The sequence below is a fragment of the Procambarus clarkii genome, chromosome 29 (assembly GCF_040958095.1).
Source record: "Procambarus clarkii isolate CNS0578487 chromosome 29, FALCON_Pclarkii_2.0, whole genome shotgun sequence".
Taxonomy (NCBI): Eukaryota; Metazoa; Arthropoda; class Malacostraca; order Decapoda; family Cambaridae; genus Procambarus; species Procambarus clarkii.
The window spans coordinates 23,547,647-23,571,844 of NC_091178.1; the positions used below are offsets into that span (position 1 = coordinate 23,547,647).

At 42.5% G+C, this 24,198-nt stretch overlaps 1 protein-coding gene across 2 annotated transcripts in view; it reads right to left on the minus strand.

The window, feature by feature from the left end:
- Positions 1-18,816: 18,816 nt before the first annotated feature.
- The window catches only part of LOC138369815 (uncharacterized), a 53,212-nt gene continuing 47,830 nt past the window's right edge, over positions 18,817-24,198 (minus strand). For both annotated transcript variants that reach the window (XM_069333558.1, XM_069333557.1), the window contains exon 5: positions 18,817-20,732. In XM_069333558.1, the coding sequence (XP_069189659.1) occupies positions 20,602-20,732 (131 nt within the window). In that variant the 3' untranslated portion in view covers positions 18,817-20,601. The remainder of the gene's footprint in view (positions 20,733-24,198) is intronic.

The window sequence follows — 24,198 nt, forward strand, 5'->3', positions numbered from 1 at the left end:
TTTCTGGGTCCGCTTCCGGCTCTGACGATATCCGGCCGGAGCCCAAACGTTCCAGGCGTTCGTCTACGGCCTGGGCTGATGGTGGGGACTTCGGTGACTGTGGGTCTTCTAGTGTCGACAGCGTGGATCCGGCTGAGTTGTTGTCTCTGCGGGTGGTGGTGGTGGAGGTTCATATGCCTGCTGGTGCTGATGCCCGTGTCTCGGGTGTGTCTCCGGTTTCTTCCCCGTCCGGGGGCTTTCCGCTATGGGGTGTGGTGGCTTCTGCTGCCAGGGATGGTGCGGATGCTGGTGCTGGGCGTGGCCTGGTGGTGACTTTACGTAAGGATCCGTCCGGCCAACTCCTGCGGTGTTGTGCTTTGAGGACCTGGAGGCCCGGGTTGCCGAGTTCCTGCTGCTTGCCTGGCCGGAGGATTTTTCTGATGGACAGGTTCCGAGTGTATGGGATAGGGTGGCGGTTACTCGCGTCCGGAGGGACACCGTGTGGGTTCCATGTCTGCAGGTGTTTGTTGCCGGGGTTCCGGTCCGCATGGCGCCCCCGGTGTTGGGTCAAGCCTCCTGGACGACGTGGCTGCTTTTGGAGGCGTTCAATATGCGGTTCCCACAGGACAGGCTCACGGGCAAACATGTACACTTACCGTAGTTGTTGTTTTTGTTGTTATTCATGGCTTGTTGTGTGCTGTGCATATTGTCTTGTTTTGTTTCTTGTTCTTTATGTTGTGTTTTATTCTCGGTCATTCAGACCAGTGCATGTATGTTGTTGTGTTTGTACCTGTTTGTTTTCTGGTTTGCGTGGTTTGTTTGATTATTATTATTGTTTATTTTGGCCTCACCCTTTGTATGTTGCGGGGCGGATGGTATAGTGTGTGTGTGTTTTTCATTGTTTGATATTTTTGTTTTGTTTGGTGTGTATTGTGATTGTCCTGTTATGTTTCCTGTTCTGCCTCTTGATGTATATTTTGTTTTATGCAATGTTTTTTGTTTTGAGTTGTTACTGTGCTTGCTTGTTTGCCATTGTATAATGTTTTGTGTCTTGATGTATGCTGTATTTTTCTATGAGTTTATCATGTTTGTGTTTTGTTGTACTCTGCTGTCGGCCCTTCTGGCCGGTGGTCTCTTGTTTTATTTTGTTCTGTTATGTTTTCTGAGTTTTTATTGTATTTAAATTGCATTCTTTGCATGTAAAAATAAAAAAAAAATAAAAAAGTTGGTTGATGTTGGCACGATCGTCGTTCTCCTTCAATTTCCTGGTTCTATAATGCCGGTATAACACTTTGTTTTTGACAAAGAAACCAGGGATAGAGTTAAATTGTCTCTCAGCCTGTAAGAATAAAGATGTTAAGGAGGGATCCTCTCTCTGCAACTTACGGAACTCCAGCACTGTGAGATTCGGTGGGAGGCTCTGAGAATCTTGAGGAACAGCTGCAGCAGCTGGTTTCGGGCGAACAGCTGTGGCCCGCTTCATCACCATAACAGGAGGGAAGACGTCGTCAGAATCTGTTGCTTGGACCTGCAAGATAGGATTTTCCACTGCGGTGTCACATACCTGGGGTTTGTCGATGATAATTAGATTCGCAGGTTGTTGATCTTCTGCCAAGTCGTTGCCCAGGAGAAGTTGAACTCCTGACAAGGGAAAAGGCTTTTCTCGGATGGCGACTTGGACTTCACCTTGCATAAACGGACAATCCAGGCGGACTCTGGCAAGTGGATATGGAGTAGTGGCAGTTAGGTCCGTGATGAGGACAGTTTATCCGGTGTAGGTGACGTTGGGTACAGCTGACTTCAGAAGAATAGATTGTAGAGCAGCTGTGTCCCTCAAGATCTTCACTTTGAACCTTTCCTTCGAATCTCCACGGCTGACAGAGACTGTTCCGGAGTACAAGTGTCTGTTGAAGAGAAAGAGGGATCAGTGGATGAAACAAAAATATTCATCACAGGCTTAGGACTCTTATGACGAGGAGGTGATTTGTGCATATTTTCACTGCTGACCTTACAGTGAGGATTGGTACATTTTTCTATGGTATGCCCATTGTATTGCAATTATTGCAAAGACTAAGAGGAGTTCACATAACTGGTACTCACTTTTTCAGGACTATACCAGGAGGTCTTACTAGATGGTGTTTCGGATCGTACTCTGTACTCACCTAATTGTACTCACCTAATTGTACTTGCGGGGGTTGAGCTTTGGCTCTTTGGTCCCGCCTCTCAACTGTCAATGAACTGGTGTACAGATTCCTGACCCTACTGGGTTCTATCATATCTACATTTGAAACTGTGTATGGAGTCAGCCTCCACCACACCACCACATCGTCTGTGAATAAGACTATAGGAGTCAGCCAATTGAGCACATCTAGTATGGTAGGTTTCTTCCTTGTCGGCTAGGTAGAGACGTATTGGATTTTGAACACGCCTAAGGAATTCTTTCACCAGGATGAGGTTGACGAGATCTGTGGAGGTGGAGGTGAAAGGTGGGGACTCCTGCGGCTTCCAGCCGCTTCATAAAATATAGCTTTTTGTTATTTGCAAACTTTAGATTTGTGGTAGCACTTGTTTTAAGGTAATCTCTGAACTTACGTCTGTAGGTCTCGATAGAGAGGAGGTAGGCATCGAGCACTGTCTGTTTCAGTACCTTGTAGTCGGTTTCGGACGCTATAGTACTGAGAGTCAGTGCAGCTCTACCTGTTAAATGAGACCTGAGAAGCACAGACCACTGATCCTGAGGCCAGCAGTGTTGGTTAGCCAGAACCTCAAATGAAGTATAAAAAGACATCTACTTCTGCCTCAACAAAAGATGGCATCAACTTAATTGCATGAGAAAGGTTAAAACGTACCGGAATGTTAGCTTTCGCTGTCTGGCGCCGAGTGTGGTGTGCAGTTTCTAAGTCAAGCTCTTTTCTACGGTGGTCTAGAGACATGGCGGCTTGTTTCTTCTAGAGTTCACGTTGTATCTCAAGTTCCCGTTCTCGGAACTCGAGCATTTCCTGATCACGCTCTCGTTGGAATTCAACCTGCTCACGTTGTAGGGCAGCTTCACGTTCCTTCCGTTGAAGCACTTCCTTCTCACGCTCACGTTCTAGGGCAGCTTGTTCTTTCTAGAGCTGAAGAGCTTCTCTCTGAACGGCGGCTTCACGTTCCTTCAGTTGAAGTGCTTCCTTCATACGTTCGCGTTCCCGTTAGCGAGTTCTAGCTTCAATTTCATGGCTGCCAAGGCGCTCTTGTCTGCAATTAAATACTGTTCATGAGATTCAGGTGTAATAGCATCATTATCTAATAAGTGGTCCAAAATGATGTTGGGTAAATCAGTTTTAGTGGCTCCATGTGGGGCCATAAGGTTGTACTCGTTTACTAGAGTTAGTATCTCCGCCTTGGTGGCACGAACTAGTGTGCCCACTTCATCGTTTGGATTCTGCCTGAATGTGGAGAGACGAAACATGGTGAATGATAGCAAATATATGCTAGAGAATACCCAGGTCGATGTACCAAAATATGAAATGTCGGAGTGACAGGATGACGTGGCAACGGTAAACTATCCTGTTTAAACTTTATAGTCAAGCTTACAACAAATAACTTTGTGAATTGGAATTGATACTGAGATAAAAAATAAAACTAAGTGTTTCAGGGTCGTAGGGAATCTTGTACCCGGTACTCTATATGACATGAATAAAGGCAAGAGGGATCCTACTTTAATTGCGAGACAATTGTCTCGAAGGTTATTCAAAAGATGTAGGGACTTCTTACCTTGTCTCTAAATGGCGAGAACAAAGGTAAGAGGTTTCCTACTAGATAGGACTTACATAATTAATATTCGTGTGCTCTGGAAAAGAATGTTAACTCACTACCTGTGTAAGTACCATATCTCTGACCCAGGTGGTTGCCGTTTTCGCCGGCAGGGGGTGTGGGTGTCTCTACCCTCCCTGCTGTTCCTGGTGGTGTGGACGTGGCGCTTTTACGATGGGCGGCCATCTTCCCCCTGTCGTGAGGGTAAACTCCATCGGATTGGAGTTTACTGGCCGTGCTGGATACCCACTGGTGGACGTGGTATTGAGTGCCATGCTTCGTGTCCCGGTTGGGGACGTATATGGCATTGAGCTGGTAACTGCTCACCGTGTTGTTGTCAAGTTTGTGGGTGAGGCGGTGTACCGTGCTTTCTTACGGAGGTACTTTGCAGCTACAGGACAGCACCGGGTCTGTGACCATTTCAGACCGTAGTGGTGCTGTGACGTATGTCAGTGTTCATGGCGCCCCCATGGAGTTTCCTGAGACTCTCCTCCGGCGATTCTTCCAGAGGTACGGCTCCGTCGTCAGTGTGCCGATGAACTCACTGTCGTCTGGCACGTATTCGGGTGTGAAGACCAACATTCGGACCCTCGGGATGCGACTGAGGTCGGACAAACCGTGCTCTGTCCGGCTGCTGGGGTACTACGTGCGTGTGTTTTATGCCCGGCAACCCCGTACTTGCTTCCGGTGTGGCTTGTTGGGGCATCAGGTTGCCGGGTGTACTGCTGATCTGGTCGCTCCTGTGAACTTGTTCCGTGAAGAGGATTTCCCGCCGCTCCCTCTGGAGGAGGACTCCGGGGGTGAGGAGGTGAGCGTCCCGTTCGCTGCTGCGGCTCCCCCAGTGTCACCCGACGTTCTCCCGGTTGTTGCAGACCCTCCTCCGGGTGTTGCGGTGCCGTCGGATGTTCCTCCTGACCATGTCTCTGGCCCTGCCGTTCCCGTGAACCTTCCTGGTGATCCCTGTGGAGCGTCGCCGTCGGCTTCCTCGTCTTCGACTGTGGACCCTGGCCCTGCGTCCTCCCCTCGGGTTCCTCCTGTGCTGGGTGCTGGGGTGGCTGCGGTGCCTCCTGCTGTGTGTGGTCCGGTTCCCCCTGTGGTGGAGACTGCTGCCGTTCTGCAACGGGCGTCGGTTCGCCCGGTTCGTGAGGCCCGGTGTTCTGGGTCCGCCTCCGGCTGTGAGGATGTGCGGCCAGTGCCCAAGCGGTCCAGGCGTTCTTCTACTGCTTGGGCTGATTCGGAGAACTACGACGCAGGTGGAGCTTCGAGAGATGATGTGGCGCCTACGGGTGCTTCGTTCTCTACGACGCTGGTGGTGGCTGACGTCCATGTGTCTGCTGTTGACGATGTTTGTACCTATGATTTACCTACTGTTCTTTCTCCTGCAGAAGGTTCTCCGCAGTGGGGGGTGGTTGCTCCTACTGACGTGGATGGTGAGAGTTCTGGTGCACGCCGAGGCATCAAGCTGGTACTGAAGAAGGATGCCAAGCGTGGGGGGTCCCGGCAGGAACAACGTCCGGTGGATGACGCAGAGCACTGTGAGGCGGCCGGGGAGGCTCCCAGTGCGCTGCCCATTGCCCGGCCTCGTGGGAAGGAGCCTCTCCCTCTCGTCTTGGCCTCCGGAGTGGCGCATGATGCGCAGCATCCTTTGCGGTTTGACATTATTGATCGCGTGCATCCTGTTCCGTGGTGCCCTTCTTCCATCTGGGTACAGCGGGCTCGGTGTTTTGTTGTGGGTGTGCCGGAGTTGATGCCTGATCCTCGTACTGTTAATACAGTGCCTGTTCCGGATGACGTCATGTTACTGTGGGAGGCGTATTGTGTTCCGTTCCCGGCGGCGGAGTGGCCGGATAAGTATGAACAATTTGAGTAGTCTGTGTGCTTGCTGTGACCTGTGGTTTGTTTGCAATGTATTGTACCTATTGTGCGCCCTTCAGGCCGGTGTTGTGTTTTTCATGACTGTTGTTTTGTTGTATTTATTGTATTTCCGTTACCCTTCTGTCCAGTATTGTTTCTTTTTCCTGTGATTCATTGTGTTTATGTTCATTGTTGTGATTTTGTTGTCGGCCCTTCAGGCCGGTATTTAGTGTATTTGTGTTACTTTGTGTTAATTTGCTTTGTGCTTTTGTATTTTTTTGTTGTCTGATTGTTTGTTATTGGTTTCTTATTTTATTATATTTATTATATTGTATTTATTCGCATGTTCGCATGTAAAAATAAAAAAAAAAAAAAATATCTCTGACCGACACGTAGTGCAAAGTGTCAATTAATGACGAGAACTGCTTGTAGGGGTCCCAACCTTACAGCATAGTCCATGAGCGAGGAACTTTGGCCCTCTATATTTTCCTACGTTCGGGTTGCAAGTACGTTGGCATATTTGACCTGGAGACAGCCCAAAGTACCATGGAACCAAATGGGGTGATCTGCCTAAATGAGAACTCTCCTGTAGGGACGAGAATAAGGTGGAAATCACAGGGTATAGCAAAGATTATGGATCAACCAGTCACGAGTATAACTGTGGCCACAAGACACCACGTAATCCAAAGTCATCCAACAATCATATAATGCTATATCTGGAAAGCAAACAGTATGAAGCACCGTTAAAATTATTCAAAGGATAAGAGTTTAAAAAACTAAACTTGTAATAAAGCCAAGTACAGTTACCACAACTTTAAGTGAAGGGTCTAGAAGCAATACCTGAGCGAGGATCTTAGGACAGGCCCCTAATTTATATGACGCGAAAAATAGGTGTTAGTGCAGTCTCTCTAGAGCAGATGGAATGCCAGTCATATAAAAAAAAAAAAAAAAAGCAAAAAAATAGTAAAAAGTTAAGACTGCAATTTGTCTTCACTGTGAGGTAACTGTAGGATAAGACAGAGAGAAAAAAACATTTAAAAATCCTTTACTTAATAAAAAGACGTTAAACAAATTACAAAACACAAAATAATATCCAGGCGTGGCTCTAATACAACATGTGCAAAACAAACAAGATGAACAATCATAGTATTGTTACGTTAATTTGCAAATAAAATATGGAGCTATAATACTATAAGCTAGACTGCATAGACCTTTTACCACACCGTGATATGTCAACAGGTCTACTCAGTAGAGCACTCAGGAGTAATCTGAATCTTGGTGGTGGCCGGCTTCTATATGTATGGAACGACGGCTTTCCAAGTGGTGCATATGACGTCGGTAACTATGAACTGGCTCACTTTAAGTGTTTGTTTGAGGTGGCGTGATCCTGAGGCATCACCAGGTGTGAGGAGGATGACGGGACATGGAGGGAGGATATGACTGGTGGTACTTCTTTTAGATGATTTGAGAGGTGTTGTTGCTCTTGTGGCTGCAGTTCTTGAATATATAGACGTGGTATGATAGAGTTGGTGATGATGGAGCAGGCCGAATCTCTTACTAGAGATATTACCCTGACAATATATATATATATAAATATATATATATATATATATATATATATATATATATATATATATATATATATATATATATATATATATATATATATATATATATATATATATATATATATATATATATATATATATATATATCGTACCTAGTAGCCAGAACGCACTTCTCGGCCTACTATGCATGGCCCGATTTGCCCAAAAAGCCAAGTTTTCCTGAATTAATATATTTTCTCTAATTTTTTTCTCATGAAATGATAAAACTACCCATTTCATTATGTATGAGGTCAATTTTTTTTATTGGAGTTAAAATTAACGTAGATATATGACTGAACCTAACCAACCCTACCTAACCTAACCTAACCTATCTTTATAGGTTAGGTTAGGTTAGGTAGCCGAAAAAGTTAGGTTAGGTTAGGTTAGGTAGGTTAGGTAGTCGAAAAACAATTAATTCATGAAAACTTGGCTTATTAGGCAAATTGGGCCTTGCATAGTAGGCTGAGAAGTGCGTTCTGGCTACTAGGTACGACATATATATATATATATATATATATATATATATATATATATATATATATATATATTTATATATATATATATATATGTATATATATATATATATATATATGTATATATATATATATATATATATATATATATATATATATATATATATATATATATATATATATATATATATATATATATATATATATATATATATATATATGATATATATATATATATATATATATATATATATATATATATATATATATATATATATATATATATATATATAACTGAGCTCTGGCTCAGCAACGCATGTGTGTTGCTGAACCACAGCAACCTTCACTTGTCTCCCAATCCTCCCCACCATTTCCCTCTCTTTTCACCTCGTCCTCCCAACCATTCCTCACTCTCCTGTCCCCTTATCCTCCCCACCATTCCCCCCCTCCTCCATCATTTTGTCCTCCCCACCATCCCTCACTCCACAGTCCCCTCGTCCTAACCATTCCCCACTCCACCATCTCCCACTCGCCCATCCCCTTGTTCTCCCTACCATTCCCCCCTTCCCCTAGTCCTCCCCACCATCCCCTACTCCCCTCGTCCTCCCCATCATCCCACACTCCCCTGTCCCCTTGTTCTCCCCACCATTCTCCATTCCGTAAGTATAAGTATAGATGCCACACCTGTGACAGGTAAATCTATGCTTTTCTTGACAAACAGCGCAATCTGTTGCATGTAAGAGCAACATACATGCTATGCTAAATATTTTACAATTCCTTTTCAATGTTTCTGATTGCATTGATAAATTTAATTTTCATAGATTTTGACTTATTTTCATTTTGATTTAATTATTTTGTGTGAATTGCGTTGGAATTGAGCTGTGTTGTTCACCATACCGTTCTAGAAACCAAGCTAACGTCGACTGAAATACGGGTAAAGGGGTTTGCTGCGTGCATGCTGACCAAGATATTGACTAGACCTAGAATCAGTTCACTTAAAGATATAATCACTGGGGCACTAACTCTGGACAGAAGAGCCTCCAATAGCAACAGGTGGACCCATTGTGCGATAGACACCATCAATACATTCGATATAACAAACACAGTCACTGAGAGGGGTGTCGACGAAATACATGCAGACTTTGTTATGCAAGCCCCTTGGGAATCTCCTCCAGAAGACTTTAAGATTATAGTTACTGAAGGAAAAAAGAACCAGACAAATCCTCATCTGCTACGTAACATTGCACAGACGCATATAGAAGCAAACATGGCATCCGACAGCTTCACTTACTTCACAGATGGATCAGTAGACCAGCAGGGACAAGAAACCGGAACTGAGTTCAAGCAGAAAACTCTGTAAATAGTTGGAGGCTCTCAAATGGGTGTTCGACTTTACAAATAGAGATGCTAGCCATTCAAAAGGCTTTGGAAAATGCTCTTGCTGAACACCGACTACATGTTATCATACATACAGATTCGAGAACCGCCATTGAAACCTTGCAACAAGAACATATTTGTGATAACATACATCTGATCACAAATGTCATATCATTAATGCAAACACTCAAACGACAAGGCCAACGGGTACTTATCAACTGGGTGCCAAGTCATGTGGGAATAATAGGAAATGACTTTGCAGACGAAGCTGCAAAACTTGCAACTAAGAGAAGAAATGTAGACATTTACATACCACAGAGTCTATCACAGATTAAGAAAGTAATTAGAAACAGAGCAATGCAAAAGATGTACAGTGACCACAACACAGCAGTTGCAACATCAGGATCTGCGGGTTGGTACAAGACTTCAACCAACTGCGAACCACTTAGTTTGATGATAGGGAGCAGTAGAGCAACAGAAGTACACTTACATCGCATCAGGCTTGGATACCCATGTGCATGGGAAATAGGCTTACAGGTTCCGGAAGATAAGAGGAAATGTCAGCACTGTGGAGAAATGCCCGACAGACCAATGGAACATTATCTAACACAGTGCACAGTTACAAACCCATTAAGATTTCAACTTAGATTCAACAGAGTAAAAGAAACACATATGGCAAAATCTTACTGAAGCGACCATACAAGTCATAAATACTCATACTCCGCCCAAGTAAAACAGAAACAACCAACACTTAGTGGGCCAGCCAGAGGCTTAGGGCCCATGCAGGAATATCCCTGCGAAAAAAACGACCCGTTGATTTAGTGAGAATAGTTTATTTTTTGATTTTTTCATATTTTCATTAATTTTTTTAACTGTTTTTCTTATATTTCAGTGATGGGGATCATCATAACACTTGATGTTCCCAATTTTCTGATGGACACATCAGACCATTTGAAAAGGCAACGAACGAGGGAGTGGGGATGACTAGGGGACGGAAGTAAGAGATGGTGGGGAGGACGAGGAGACAAGGCAGTGGGTAGTGGTGGGGAAGGACGAGGGAGTTTGGGAGAGTGGGGACGATGGGATGGGGGAATCGAGAATGGTGGGGACGAGGGGATGGGGGAATCGAGAATGCTGGGGAGGACAAAGGGACAGGGGAGTGGAGTATGGTGGGAAGGAAGAGGGGATGGTGGAGTGGGGAATAGTGGGGAAGACAAGGGGATGTGGAATGGGGAATGGTTGGAAGGCTGAGGAGAGAATGGTGGGGAGTACTGGGGGACAGGGAAGGTTGCTCTGGCTCATGCGTTGCTGAGCCACAGCAACGTGTGGCCGGGTACTGCTAGATATATATATATATATATATATATTTTTTTTTTTTTTTTTTTGAGATATATACAAGAGTTGCTACATTCTTGTACAACCACTAGTACGCGTAGCGTTTCGGGCAAGTCCTTAATCCTATGGTCCCTGGAATACGATCCCCTGCCGCGAAGAATCGTTTTTTCATCCAAGTAAACATTTTACTGTTGCGTTAAACAGAGGCTACAGTTAAGGAATTGCGCCCAGTAAATCCTCCCCGGCCAGGATACGAACCCATGACATAGCGCTCGCGGAACGCCAGGCGAGTGTCTTACCACTACACCACGGAGACTGCAATATATATATATATATATATATATATATGTCGTACCTAGTAGCCAGAACTCACTTCTCAGCCTACTATGCAAGGCCCAATTTGCATAATAAGCCAAGTTTTCATGAATTAATATATTTTCTCTAATTTTTTTCTTATGAAATGATAAAGCTACCCATTTCATTATGTATGAGGTCAATTTTTTTTTATTGGAGCTAAAATTAGCGTAGATATATGACCGAACCTAACCAACGCTACCTAACCTAACCTAACCTATCTTAATAGGTTAGGTTAGGTTAGGTGGCAGAAAAAGTTAGGTTAGGTTAGGTTAGGTTGGTTAGATAGTCGAAAAACAATTAATTCATGAAAACTTGGCTTATTAGGCAAATCGGGCCTTGCATAGTAGGCTGAGAAGTGAGTTCTGGCTACTAGGTACGACATATATATATATATATATATATATATATATATATATATATATATATATATATATATATATATATATATATATATATATATATATATATATATATATATATGTCGTACCTAGTAGCCAGAACTCACTTCTCAGCCTACTATGCGAGGCCCGATTTGCCTAATAAGCCAAGTTTTACTGAATTAATATATTTTCTCTAATTTTTTTCTTATGAAATGATAAAGCTACCCATTTCATTATGTATGAGGTCAATTTTTTTTTATTGGAGTTAAAATTAACGTAGATATATGACCGAACCTAACCAACCCTACCTAACCTAACCTAACCTATCTTTATAGGTTAGGTTAGGTTAGGTAGCCGAAAACGTTAGGTTAGGTTAGGTTAGGTAGGTTAGGTTGTCGAAAAAACATTAATTCATGAAAACTAGGCTTATTAGGCAAATCGGGCCATGCATAGTAGGCTGAGAAGTGAGTTCTGGCTACTAGGTACGACATATATATATATATATATATATATATATATATATATATATATATATATATATATATATATATATATATATCAGAGCAAAGTAGAATGAAGATGAATTATCATCTTCATTCTACTTTGCTCTGATGAAGGTGAATTAGCCGAAAACGCGCTAAGCATTTTCTATTTTTCACATGTGGTTATTCTGCATATATATATATATATATATATATATATATATATATATATATATATATATATATATATATATATATATATATATATATATATATATATATGTATATATGCGAACAAGCCTGAATAGTCCCCAGGACAATATGCAACTGAAAACTCACTCCCCAGAAGTGACTCAAACCCATACTGCCAGGAGCAACGGAACTGGTATGTACAAGACGCCTTAATCCATTTGACCATCACGACCAGACATAAGGAGGTGACAGCCGATCTAATTGAACCCCCCCCCGCCAATAGCAGGATGGTAATCTTGGTCATAGCATTTTATCAAATCACCTCATTCTTTGAGGCACACGTGAGGAACACAAATGCGAACAAGCCTGAATGGTTCCCAGGACTATATGCAACTGAAAACTCACACCCCAGCAGAGACTCGAACCCATACTGCCAGGGGCAACGCAACTGGTATGTACAGGACGCCTTAATCCACTTGACCATCATGACCAGACATAAGGAGGTGATACCCGAAGCTATTTGAACCCCCCCCCCCAGCTGGCACCCAGATGGTAATCTTGGGCATAGAATGTTATCAAATCACTTCATTCTTTCGGGCACACGTGACGAGCACAAATGCGAACAAGCCTGAATGGTTCCCAGGACTATATGCAACTGAAAACTCACACCCCAGAAGAGACTCGAACCCATACTGCCAGGAGCAATGCAACTGGTATAAACAGGACGCCTTAATCCACTTGAACAACATGACCGGACATAAGGAGGTGATAGCCGAAGCTATTTGAACCACACCCTCCCCCCCCCCCTACCGGCACTCGGATGGTAATCTTGGCATAGCAATTTATCAAATCATCTCATTCTTTGGGGCACATATGAGGCGTGTTTGAGGATTAAGGCGTCCTGTACATACAAGTTGCGTTGCTCCTGGCAGTATGGGTTCGAGTCACTTCTGGGGTGTATGTTTCCAGTATATATATATAACTTTAGAACACTTTCCCACCAGGAGACTCGAACCCTAGCCAGCACAGAAGCCTTCCAGCAACTGGCATAACAGGTACGCCTTAACCCGCTCCACCACCTGCTCAGACCCCTGAGCACTAGAGCAAGTGAGGGGTCATTTATACGTTTATTTCATCAAGTCCCTGTTAATATGGGAAGACACAGTGTCTATGCTTAAGGCACAACTCTCTTAAACACGAGAGTGAAGTATACAACTTTAGAACACTTTCCCACCAGGAGACTCGAACCCTAGCCAGCACAGAAGCCTTCCAGCAACTGGCATAACAGGTACGCCTATGACCCCTCACTTGCTCTAGTGCTCAGGGGTCTGAGCAGGTGGTGGAACGGGTTAAGGCGTACCTGTTATGCCAGTTGCTGGAAGGCTTCTGTGCTGGCTAGGGTTCGAGTCTCCTGGTGGGAAAGTGTTCTAAAGTTGTATACTTCACTCTCGTGTTTAAGAGAGTTGTGCCTTAAGCATAGACACTGTGTCTTCCCATATTAACAGGGACTTGATGAAATAAACGTATAAATGACCCCTCACTTGCTCTAGTGCTCAGGGGTCTGAGCAGGTGGTGGAGCGGGTTAAGGCGTACCTGTTATGCCAGTTGCTGGAAGGCTTCTGTGCTGGCTAGGGTTCGAGTCTCCTGGTGGGAAAGTGTTCTAAAGTTGTATACTTCACTCTCGTGTTTAAGAGAGTTGTGCCATATATATATATATATATATATATATATATATATATATATATATATATATATATATATATATATATATATGTCGTACCTAGTAGCCAGAACGCACTTCTCAGCCTACTATGCAAGGCCTTTTTGCCTAATATGCCAGGTATTCATGAATTAATATATTTTCTCAAATCTTTTTCTTATGAAATGATAAAGCTTCCTATTTCATTATGTATGAGGCAAATTTTTTTTATTGGAGTTAAAATTAACGTAGATATATGACCGAACCTAACCTATCTTTATAGGTTAGGTTAGGTACCCGAAAAAGTTAGGTTAGGTTAGGTTAGGTAGGTTAGGTAGTCGAAAAAACATTAATTCATGAAAATTTGGCTTATTAGGCAAATCGGGCCTTGCACAGTAGGCCGAGAAGTGCGTTCTGGCTACTAGGTACGACATATATATATATATATATATATATATATATATATATATATATATATATATATATATATATATATATGTCGTACCTAGTAGCCAGAACGCACTTCTCAGCCTACTATACAAGGCCCAATTTGCCTAATAAGCCAAGTTTTCATGAATTAATTGTTTTTCGACTACCTAACCTACCTAACCTAACCTAACTTTCTCGGCTACCTAACCTAACCTAACCTATAAAGATAGGTTAGGTTAGGTTAGGTAGGGTTGGTTAGGTTCGGTTATATACCTACGTTAATTTTAACTCCAATAACAAAAATTGACCTCATACATAATGAAATGGGTAGCTTTATCATTTCATAAGAAAAAATTAGAGAAAATATATTAATTCAGGAAAACTTGGCTTATTACGCAAATCGGGCCTTGCATAGTAGGCCGAGAAGTGCATTCTGGCTACTAGGTACGACATATATATATATATATATATATATATATATATATATATATATATATATATATATATATATATATATATATATATACGTGTGCCCCAAAGAATGAGGTGATTTGGTAAAATGCTATGCCCAAGATTACTATCCGAGTGCCGGCGGTGGGGTGGTTCAAATAGCTTAGGCTATCACCTCATTATGTCCGGTCGTGATGGTCAAGTGGATTAAGGCGTCTTGTACATACCAGTTGCGTTGTTCCTGGGAGTATGGGTTCGAGTCACTTCTGGGGTGTGAGTTTTCAGTTGCATATTGTCCTGGGGACCATTCAGGCTTGTTCGCATTTGTGTTCCTCACGTGTGCCCCAAAGAATGAGGTGATTTGGTAAAATGCTATGCCCAAGATTACTATCCGAGTGCCGGCGGTGGGGTGGTTCAAATAGCTTAGGCTATCACCTCATTATGTCCGGTCGTGATGGTCAAGTGGATTAAGGCGTCTTGTACATACCAGTTGCGTTGTTCCTGGGAGTATGGGTTCGAGTCACTTCTGGGGTGTGAGTTTTCAGTTGCATATTGTCCTGGGGACCATTCAGGCTTGTTCGCATTTGTGTTCCTCACGTGTGCCCCAAAGAATGAGGTGATTTGGTAAAATGCTATGCCCAAGATTACTATCCGAGTGCCGGCGGTGGGGTGGTTCAAATAGCTTAGGCTATCACCTCATTATGTCCGGTCGTGATGGTCAAGTGGATTAAGGCGTCTTGTACATACCAGTTGCGTTGTTCCTGGGAGTATGGGTTCGAGTCACTTCTGGGGTGTGAGTTTTCAGTTGCATATTGTCCTGGGGACCATTCAGGCTTGTTCGCATATATATATATATATATTTATATATAATTTATATTATACCAATAGTTTATATACCTGCTTTATTCTTATAACCTGTAAGAATTATTTATGTATGTGACGGACTTATGAGGCACTCTGGTTGCATATTAAGAGACAGGGATTATTGTAGATTTCCCCTAGATCAGTGCCATTACTTACTCCTGTAGTGCAACGAGCAGTGTGGACGAGCCGTAACATACGCCTCATATAGGCAAGCTTCAGGTGCATCTGGAGTGAAGTTCTTGATCCTTTATCATCTGCTATATTAAGAGCGATCCGATATTATTTCGTTAAATAAACTGTGTTAAAGGGATCTAGGTTACGATTCCCATTATTGTGAGGTCAACATTCTGAGTGAATTAACGTCAAATTGTGGACTGTTGCGTACTCTGTTTAATTTTCATCCACCGTGCCGTTCCGCCCTGTGTGCTTAACACGGGGTGCCCATCTTGTCTATGCCACCACCTTACCAGTGGTGCATGCCTCCATGTGCTTTACCCTAGCCTCCCACACCATCTTGGGAGCAAGTGACTGGTCCTTACAATGCCCAGGCCACCTCACCCGCTCGTCACCTCAGCGTCCTGTAAAGTCACTCGACCCACCTGTGTGTCCTGTGCCAAAGGATCTACCAAGTGCGGTCGGTGGCTGCTTGATCTTCAATCAACCACAGAATCATAATGAGCATGAAAGAGTGTGTTGAATGTAGACCGGTATTTTCAAAGTGCTTACTGTACTCAACTAATTAATTTCTGTATCATTTCATCTGAAGGGCATTATTCCTTTGTTCTGATTTTAAGTCAGCCTTACGGTCTGTTGGTTCCTCGAAATCCCGCAACGGGAAGAAGATCCACAAGCAGAGAAGTACGATAGGTAAAGACATTTACAGCCAATCTGCGTGATAACTGTAAACTGACCTGAGTGTGTTTGTAATCTTACACTTTGTTACACATTTATTTATTGTGTGCTTATATTATTTGTGTAATGATTTGTGAGGTTAAATATATATCGTCACTGTTATTAACCATTTGCGTGTATGTCTTCTTTTCTTTCGTTCCAGGAGACAAGCAGTTATAAAAAGTAAGTGTGTGTTTACCCGTTTATTTCTGTGTGTTATTGTTTGTCATTTATTAAATGACAGTGTTGTGTTGTGTCATTCAATGCTATGGTTATGCACTGTTTTTGTTACTGTATTGTGTTGGTCTACGTGACCGGGTGTTGTGTTGATTTGTGATTATTAAGTGAAGTCAGTGATATTGTAATTAGTGTTATTAATTACCTACAGTAGTAGTGTGAGGTAATTAGCAATGTATTGACTAATCAGTGTTCGTCAAGCGATCTCAGAGATCAGCTAAGTGTTAACGTAATTCTTTGTGAGTTAATTGACTCTCAGATTGACAGTAATTAGTATGGTTACTCACTGATTGCTAATTACCCGGTGGTTGTTTGATTAACTTCATTAAGCTTTGTTTGGTTGCTTGACTGTCTGTGTTGACAGATTGTAATTAACGTAATTTACCTTGCTTTTGTTTGGCTGTCCAGGAGTCAGCAATTAACATAATTAGTTTTGCTCATTAACGTAAATTGGTTGAGACTTGTTGTTTTGATTAAAATTTATTAGAAATTTTTTCTTGTATTTCTTGTAGTGATGTAACGTAATTGATTGCTTTGACTGCCATCCGGAGAGACGAGCTTTAACGTAATTAACTTCTTGTAGCTCGGAGGACTGTCTCTGTGATAGATCTGTCTGTTGTGTCTTAAATTGTTGTTGTTAATTTAATTTTTTGCCGCAGACGTTACGAACTGTTACTTGTGTCCGAGCGGTGGCCCACTGTTTTCAGTTTAGTTAATGTTGGAGCAACGAGCGGTCTGAACCGGAAGTCTGACTATATCTGATGTAATGTTAAGCTATTGTTGCCTTGTATTGTTATTATTAAGTTTCGTGAATAGATGTTATTGTTTTAAACTACAAGTGTCTTTCCGTTCACACCTTCTAAGACCCTTGTCCCCGGTGGTTACCACTGCCATATGTTTGAAGAGGATTATATGTTGCTCTTGTCTACTTTTATGGCAGAGCAGAAAAACATAACAGATATTTATGAGCTGTCTAAGCTCGCGGATGAGCATGAGTTGTTGACAAGAGCACATTTGAAAGCTCAATCACCAAAGTTTAACCGTAAAGTTAATGCTCACCGAAATACATATCAGAACCAATCCAGTACTAGTGCTCTAGCTATTCCTATGAACTCTTCTCTTACGAAACCTAAACTTGCTACTCCATTGCCAGGAACATCAAATATTAGTAATGTTAACTCTAAACATACAGTTGGTTCCACAGGTGTGTCCACTGTCTGTAAGGTATTGTACTCATTGTAAGTGGAAAGGACATGTGATTAATTCTTGTTTTAGTTTGCACCCTGAGTTACGACCAACTGGTCTCATTTATTGTAGAGGTGTGCAGAATAAATTTACTAATGAACATGTCACTGTAGACCCCAACTGGGTAAAACAGTATTCTCCATATATGTTTTCAGGCAAAGTTCTGAGTGTGAATGGGAAATGGACGCCAGTGGTTCTTCTTCGTGATACTAGTGCTTCCCTAACATTAATTTCTGCCCGTATACTCTAATGTTGCAAAGAGAGATACTGGAGAGTCTGTAGTTCTTTAGAGTGTTGCAGGATGTAAAACTGTACCTCTCATAGATGTTAATTTCAGATCCACCATTACCCCAGGTTTATGCACTGTTGGTGTTAGTAAAGATCTCATCCTTCATCACTACTACTTTGGATGATACTCTCCTGATACCACATCTCTCTGCAATCTCTCTAAACAGTTCCTGTGCACATCCTTCCAAGTCTTAAGGTTTTCCCAGAAACTACAAACATTTCCACCTTATCCATCTTGTCCTGGGAGTTTTCTAAAAGAGAGAAATAACTCAACCTGCAGTTACATGTGCTTATAACAGTTCCCCACTCACAAACACAGGTTATGGGTATGACACCTCACCTTTCGGACATAGGCTATGGGTGTGATCGTTCACCTCCCGCACACAGGCGCCCAATTTTATCAGGACCCCATGAAATATCTCTCTCACAGGTGCCACCCAATGTCACCCTGGGCTTTCACCTCGTCAGGGAGCAGCCGATAAAATAAAACAAAAAACTACTACTACTCTCTAATCTTTCCACCACCTCTTACCAGCACCTGCGGAGCACACACTGGAGAGTCATCCGGCAATGAACTTAAATATGGAGAAGGAGCTTAACGTCATACTGATGGGGATTCGGCTCAGAACTGGCCCTATTGTCAAGAATACTCACTCTAACTGAGGAACTATGACCTACCCTCTCTCTCTCCTAGTCTTAAAGTGACCTCCTTCTAGTTCGCCTATTTGTTTTTTGTATGCTGTTGTTTGGCCAGCAATTATTTGCCTCTCCTTCCCCTTAAAAATTCTCACCAGGACAAGGGCAAACACGGTTATCTATCTAACAAACATTTATTACAAATAATAAAGAATAAAAACAATAATATAGTAACATCAGGTAATGGTCCTTCAACTTATCATCACGAGTGAATAATATCAGTGCTCAAAAAATCGTATCTGCTAGGCTGCTGTTTGATCCACTCCAGTAACCTACTGTGCATCAGTTACCTATCCGTCTGGGCTAACCTTCATACATGTAATTTAACAAGACCAAATAAATATCAACGCCATCATCTTGCATTGCATCAGAAATACTACATGAATCCATCCACCTCTCAAACATATAATGATGCCCACAAAACTCTTTGTATCACGTCCAAAAGATAAGCCACTCTCGTTACATATCAAGTCTCCTCAATGGTGATTGATCTTCCTGAGAATCACTACTGGCCCATCCATCAGAGGGTCCTCAAATTAAGTATGTCCTCTTGCAGCTTCTATATCACTGCTACACCAACGAATGACGACTCCCGTCCACTAAGCACCACTGCTACGTCAACTCTGGACGCACCACGGCCATAACACATGAATGTCCACCATACACGAACGTCCATCGTACATAAACCTGTAATTCCATTAACACACAAATAATAACATATCTCCTATCAAAACACAACATTTATCTAAACAAATTTTGCACTACAATGTCCTATTATGAACGCCGGTCTGTACTGCGGGGGTACTCTCCTGCATGGATGAGTCCTCCCCGAAAGTCTCCGTCCGCCTGGGTTTCTCCCAGCTCAGTCAGGCACTCACCCCGGCTGCAATAGTGCACGTCGCTCCTACCTTCATAATATCAACTCACTTCACTCATTATATCATCTCTTTATTTGCACAAACTATCTAATCTACATACATAAACACTATATAAGATCGCTGAGCACACGATCTTACAAGATCGTGTGCAACTAATGCAACAAGCATTACAAACAGTAATAGGTCAAAACTCTACTTTATTCTCCCTTTCATTATCCCACAGTGCATGTGCAAATATCATCCATAAAATATAAATTTTATAAATTTTCTCATATAAACTCATATAAATTTTCATTTTACAATCAAACTTTTACCTATTACTTCTCTTAACCATCAGGAATACAATCCTTCCTAAATTTTGCTATTTTCTTTCACTCATCTTCTGGTAAAATTTACTCCATTTCATATTACATCACAAAACACAGGAGAGTTAGGGGGAGACATGATCACCACCTACAAAATTTTCAGGGGAATTGACAGGGTGGACAAAGACAGACTAACGAGACTTGGGTGGAATACGAACAACGGGACACAGGTGAAAAATGCGTCCCCAAATGAGCCAGAGGCACTAGAAATAATTTTTTCAGTGTCAGAGTAGTTAGTAAATAGAATGCGTTTGACAGTTATATGGTGGAAGCTGACTTCATACACAGTTTCAAATGTAGATATGATAGAGCCCAATAGGCTGAGGAATCTGTACACCAATTGATTGACAGTTTTGATGTTGGTCTATAGATCGCTGAAGCTCATCCCCTGCAAGCACAACTAGGCGAGCAATTTTCACCATTTTCTTTTATCAATATACAGCATTAAATTAGTACATTAAACCTTTCATCATTATCTATTTGTAACTTCGAACCTATATTATGCCCTGTTTTAGTGGCAATAAATTTTAGGATGACGAATTTTCAGTTCAATCCCCAATCTCCAATGCCAAGCTATTTATGCATCATTTTCCAACAATTTGATATAGATAGGCACATATTAGGAAGTATATTTTCTGTAATTTAAAACATGTGTCATTATCACATTACAGACCTTAATATTGATATCAGCGACAAGGAAATGAGAAAGATATAAGAGAATACAACAACTATGGTAAACAGCAGAGCATCACGATCTCATTGAAGCAGGTGTTGTCGTACTGTCCAAGTGACTCGTGCAATATCTGCACCCCGCACAGGACCATCCCAGGCACACAGGAAGTCCAGTTGCTCCAAGTCCCTGCCAAAGACACCAAGACCATCAGCACACTACCTCTAGGAACTATCATAAAGAAACATGTGTTATTTAAAATATTTGAACATTTTTCACCAGGATATCAAAACCAAGCATAAATCTTTTGCCTCTCAGTTCTAAGAATCACATAATTGGTTATTTTCCTTATAACTGTAGCGCCCTGGTAAACTCAAATATGACATCTTTTTCTATACTTTCTTTCTATATATCTCACACTTGATAACATCTAGGATTGCTCTCTATGTTATCTTCTGTATTGTTTGTGCAGAGATAAAGCCTGTATTATCTTCATAAGGTCGCCAAAAAAAGGCCAATTTGTCCTTTTTTGTGTGATTTATAGGTTATTTTAAGGAATTAGTGTTTAAATAAATCCAAAACACAGACATGAAACGCATTTAAAATTTGATGTGTTGTAATTACTTACTTGCTTCAAAACTGGTGAGTGATCCAACGTTTAACAGTACCACAAAAATCTCACATCTAAAGGAAGTTGCTGGTATTTTCCTGCAAAACCTCTAACCAGCGGAACTAATCCCACGAATTTATCATTCCAGTAATCAGCTCACTCCCGGCCCAAGGTTCATTGAAAGGTTCATATAATATTCTCATAATCAAATGGCACCGGGCATGATTACCGTGCAAGATGTAGGCGTTTGGGCGATTTTTTTTTTTTTTTTTTTTTGCATATGATCTCTCCTTTTTGTTGAGCACTACTGGAGCTCCGTGAAGCATTCATTGGTCACTTGGCTGGGTGGTATAGTGATTCCTGTGCACTAAAGTCAGTAATCTGTGGCATGGGTCGCTTTGATAGCTGTGGTGAAGGTCACTTTCATTGTTGGTCTGCGGTTAACTTTGGCGTTGGAGATGATCTTGTTTGATATCTCTGTCAGCATCGGGATCTGGTCGTTGTTGATGGCGAGGATGTCGCCGCGGTCGGTGATCCATGTACTAATATTCCTGGCGAACACGGTTCTGTTCGCCTGGTAGCGTTATGGTGGTATGAGGGTGAGGCCGGCATTTTGCAAGGCTGTCGTGGTGGTGGTGGTGAATATCTTCTCAAGGTCCGAATCACCGGAGAAGAGCAGGTGCACACTCAATTGTCTCCAGGATGTCGGCCCGTGAGACGTTGGCATTCGGCCGGTGAGACGTTGGCAGCGGCGGAGATTTGTGCTAAGATCTCGGCAGTGGAGAGAACAGAGGTGAGGCGAAAGCAAATCTTAACCCTATGCAACATGGTACAGGTGGAACCTGGACCATAGAAGTTTTGGGTCGGCAGAAAGGATACTGTACCACCCACTCTACAGAACGTCGTGGTTTTCGATGTCTAGTGGAGTGGTTCGAGGTTGCTAGTATATGTGTCCATGAGGATTGCAGAATGTCTCCCTCAATTCAATCTCCCTCTTGTATGTCGCCAACCTTCTCTATGCTTTCTACTGCTTACTTTAATACCATTTAAAAAGGCTGAAGTTCAAGTTGTTTGAGCGTATATTCTTTTATTGGATACTAGCTGTACCTGCCCATACGTCGCTGAGCAACAGCAACCCTCCCCTGTCAACCATCCTCCCCCACCATTCGCCCAATCCCCCATCCCCTCATCCTCCCATCCATTCCCCCCTTCCCCGTCCCTTCGTCCTCCCCTACCCTCCTCCCCCACCCTTTTGCACTCCCCACCATCCATCACTCCCGTCCCCTTGTACTCCCCACCAGTCCCCCATTCCCCGTCTCCTCGTCTTCCCAACCATTCCTCCGAACCCCGTCCCCTCGTCCCCCCAACCATTCCCCACTCCTCCGTCCCCTCATCCTCCTAACCATTCTCCACTCCACCGTCCCCTCGTCCTCCTCACCATCTCCCACTTTTCCATCCCCTCATCCTCCCTACCATTCACCCCTCCCCTCGTCATCCCCACCATCTCCCACTCCCCTGTTCCTTTGTCCTCCCCACCATTCTTCATTCCCCTGTCCCCCACCAACCACAACTCCCCCGTCGCCTCGTCATCCCCACCATCACCCCCTCCCCTGTTTCCTTGTCTTCCCCACCATCCTTTCCCCTCATCCCTCATCCTCCCAATAATTTCTCACTCCCTTCTTGAGGTTATTTTGAGATGATTTCGGGCTTTTTAGTGTCCCCGCGGCCCGGTCCTCAACCAGGCCTGCACCCCCAAGAAGCAGCCCGTGACAGCTGACTAACACCCAGGTACCTATTTTACTGCTAGGTAGCAGGGGGCATAGGGTGAAAGAAACTCTGCCCACTGTTTCTCGCCGGCGCCTGGGATCGAACCCAGGACCACAGGATCACAAGTCCAGCGTGCTGTCTGCTCTGTGGGAACCGACCTGTGAGATTTATATATATTTAATTTATATGAATTTATATAGAATTTATATTTACGTTAATTTATATATTTCGATAGCAATTTGTATGATGTTAATTAAGTGGACTGTATTTCTGCAATAATCTCACAAATCGATCCACTGCACATTAGGGGGGGGGGGGTTATATTGAATTTATATATATGCAGCCAATCAAACTACATATTAGTGTACATTGAAGAGGTTCCTTATCTTATTTGTACAGCAGGCCTTAGTCCACCAGGTATAACTAGGATGTAGACACCAAATTTTCCTCGTGTGAGGTAGCTTCCATCACCCTGGTAACTGATACACAAAGCATGCTTCCTCGTCTTGACCTGTCAAAAGGGCGCTAGCTATAAAGCCAGAATCCTAATATATGACAGCCATATCAGAGAAAACACTATACAATGAACCATAAAGACCAAGGCATAATTACCTTGAGTCGATCATTTGTGATCTCACTGGCTCACCCAATATCTACCCAACATTAATGGCCATAAATGAATAGATAAACGGGTTTCGGAAAGACACCTCCCTTGTATTTGCTGACAGCGTGTCGATGATGGAAGACCACTACTCTGATCTTCGTCACACTTCGTCCAAGAGAATTTATAGTAGTTACTAGCTCCAACGACTCTGGTCTTAAACAACAATAACAATGGCTGACCACTCCCTCCTCACTGACGCTACTGGCCTACATTGTCCATATATCAGAAAGTGATAGAAGGGTCACATTTACTCTATTTTAATACTGATAATTAAGTTAATTTATATGAGATGTTTTTATGATGTAAAAGTCCAAAGACTAATGTATTTAAGAATAATTCCCACCATAATAGGTGGTGAATTTATAATAGTATGTGGTAATGATATCCCATTTTCTATAGACGGAAAGTTCCACTACAAGTTACATTTTCTATGGGTAACTTATGTATACAATGGCAGCAATATTATCTGCCTGTATGTAATATTATTAAATTGTGTCAGATTTTCCGACATGCTCGGCCGACCGGCTCCCTCGTCCAATGCATTTCCAAATGATCTGATGTTCCCATCAGAAAATTGGGAACATCAAATAATCTGAAGTTCTCATCACTGATTT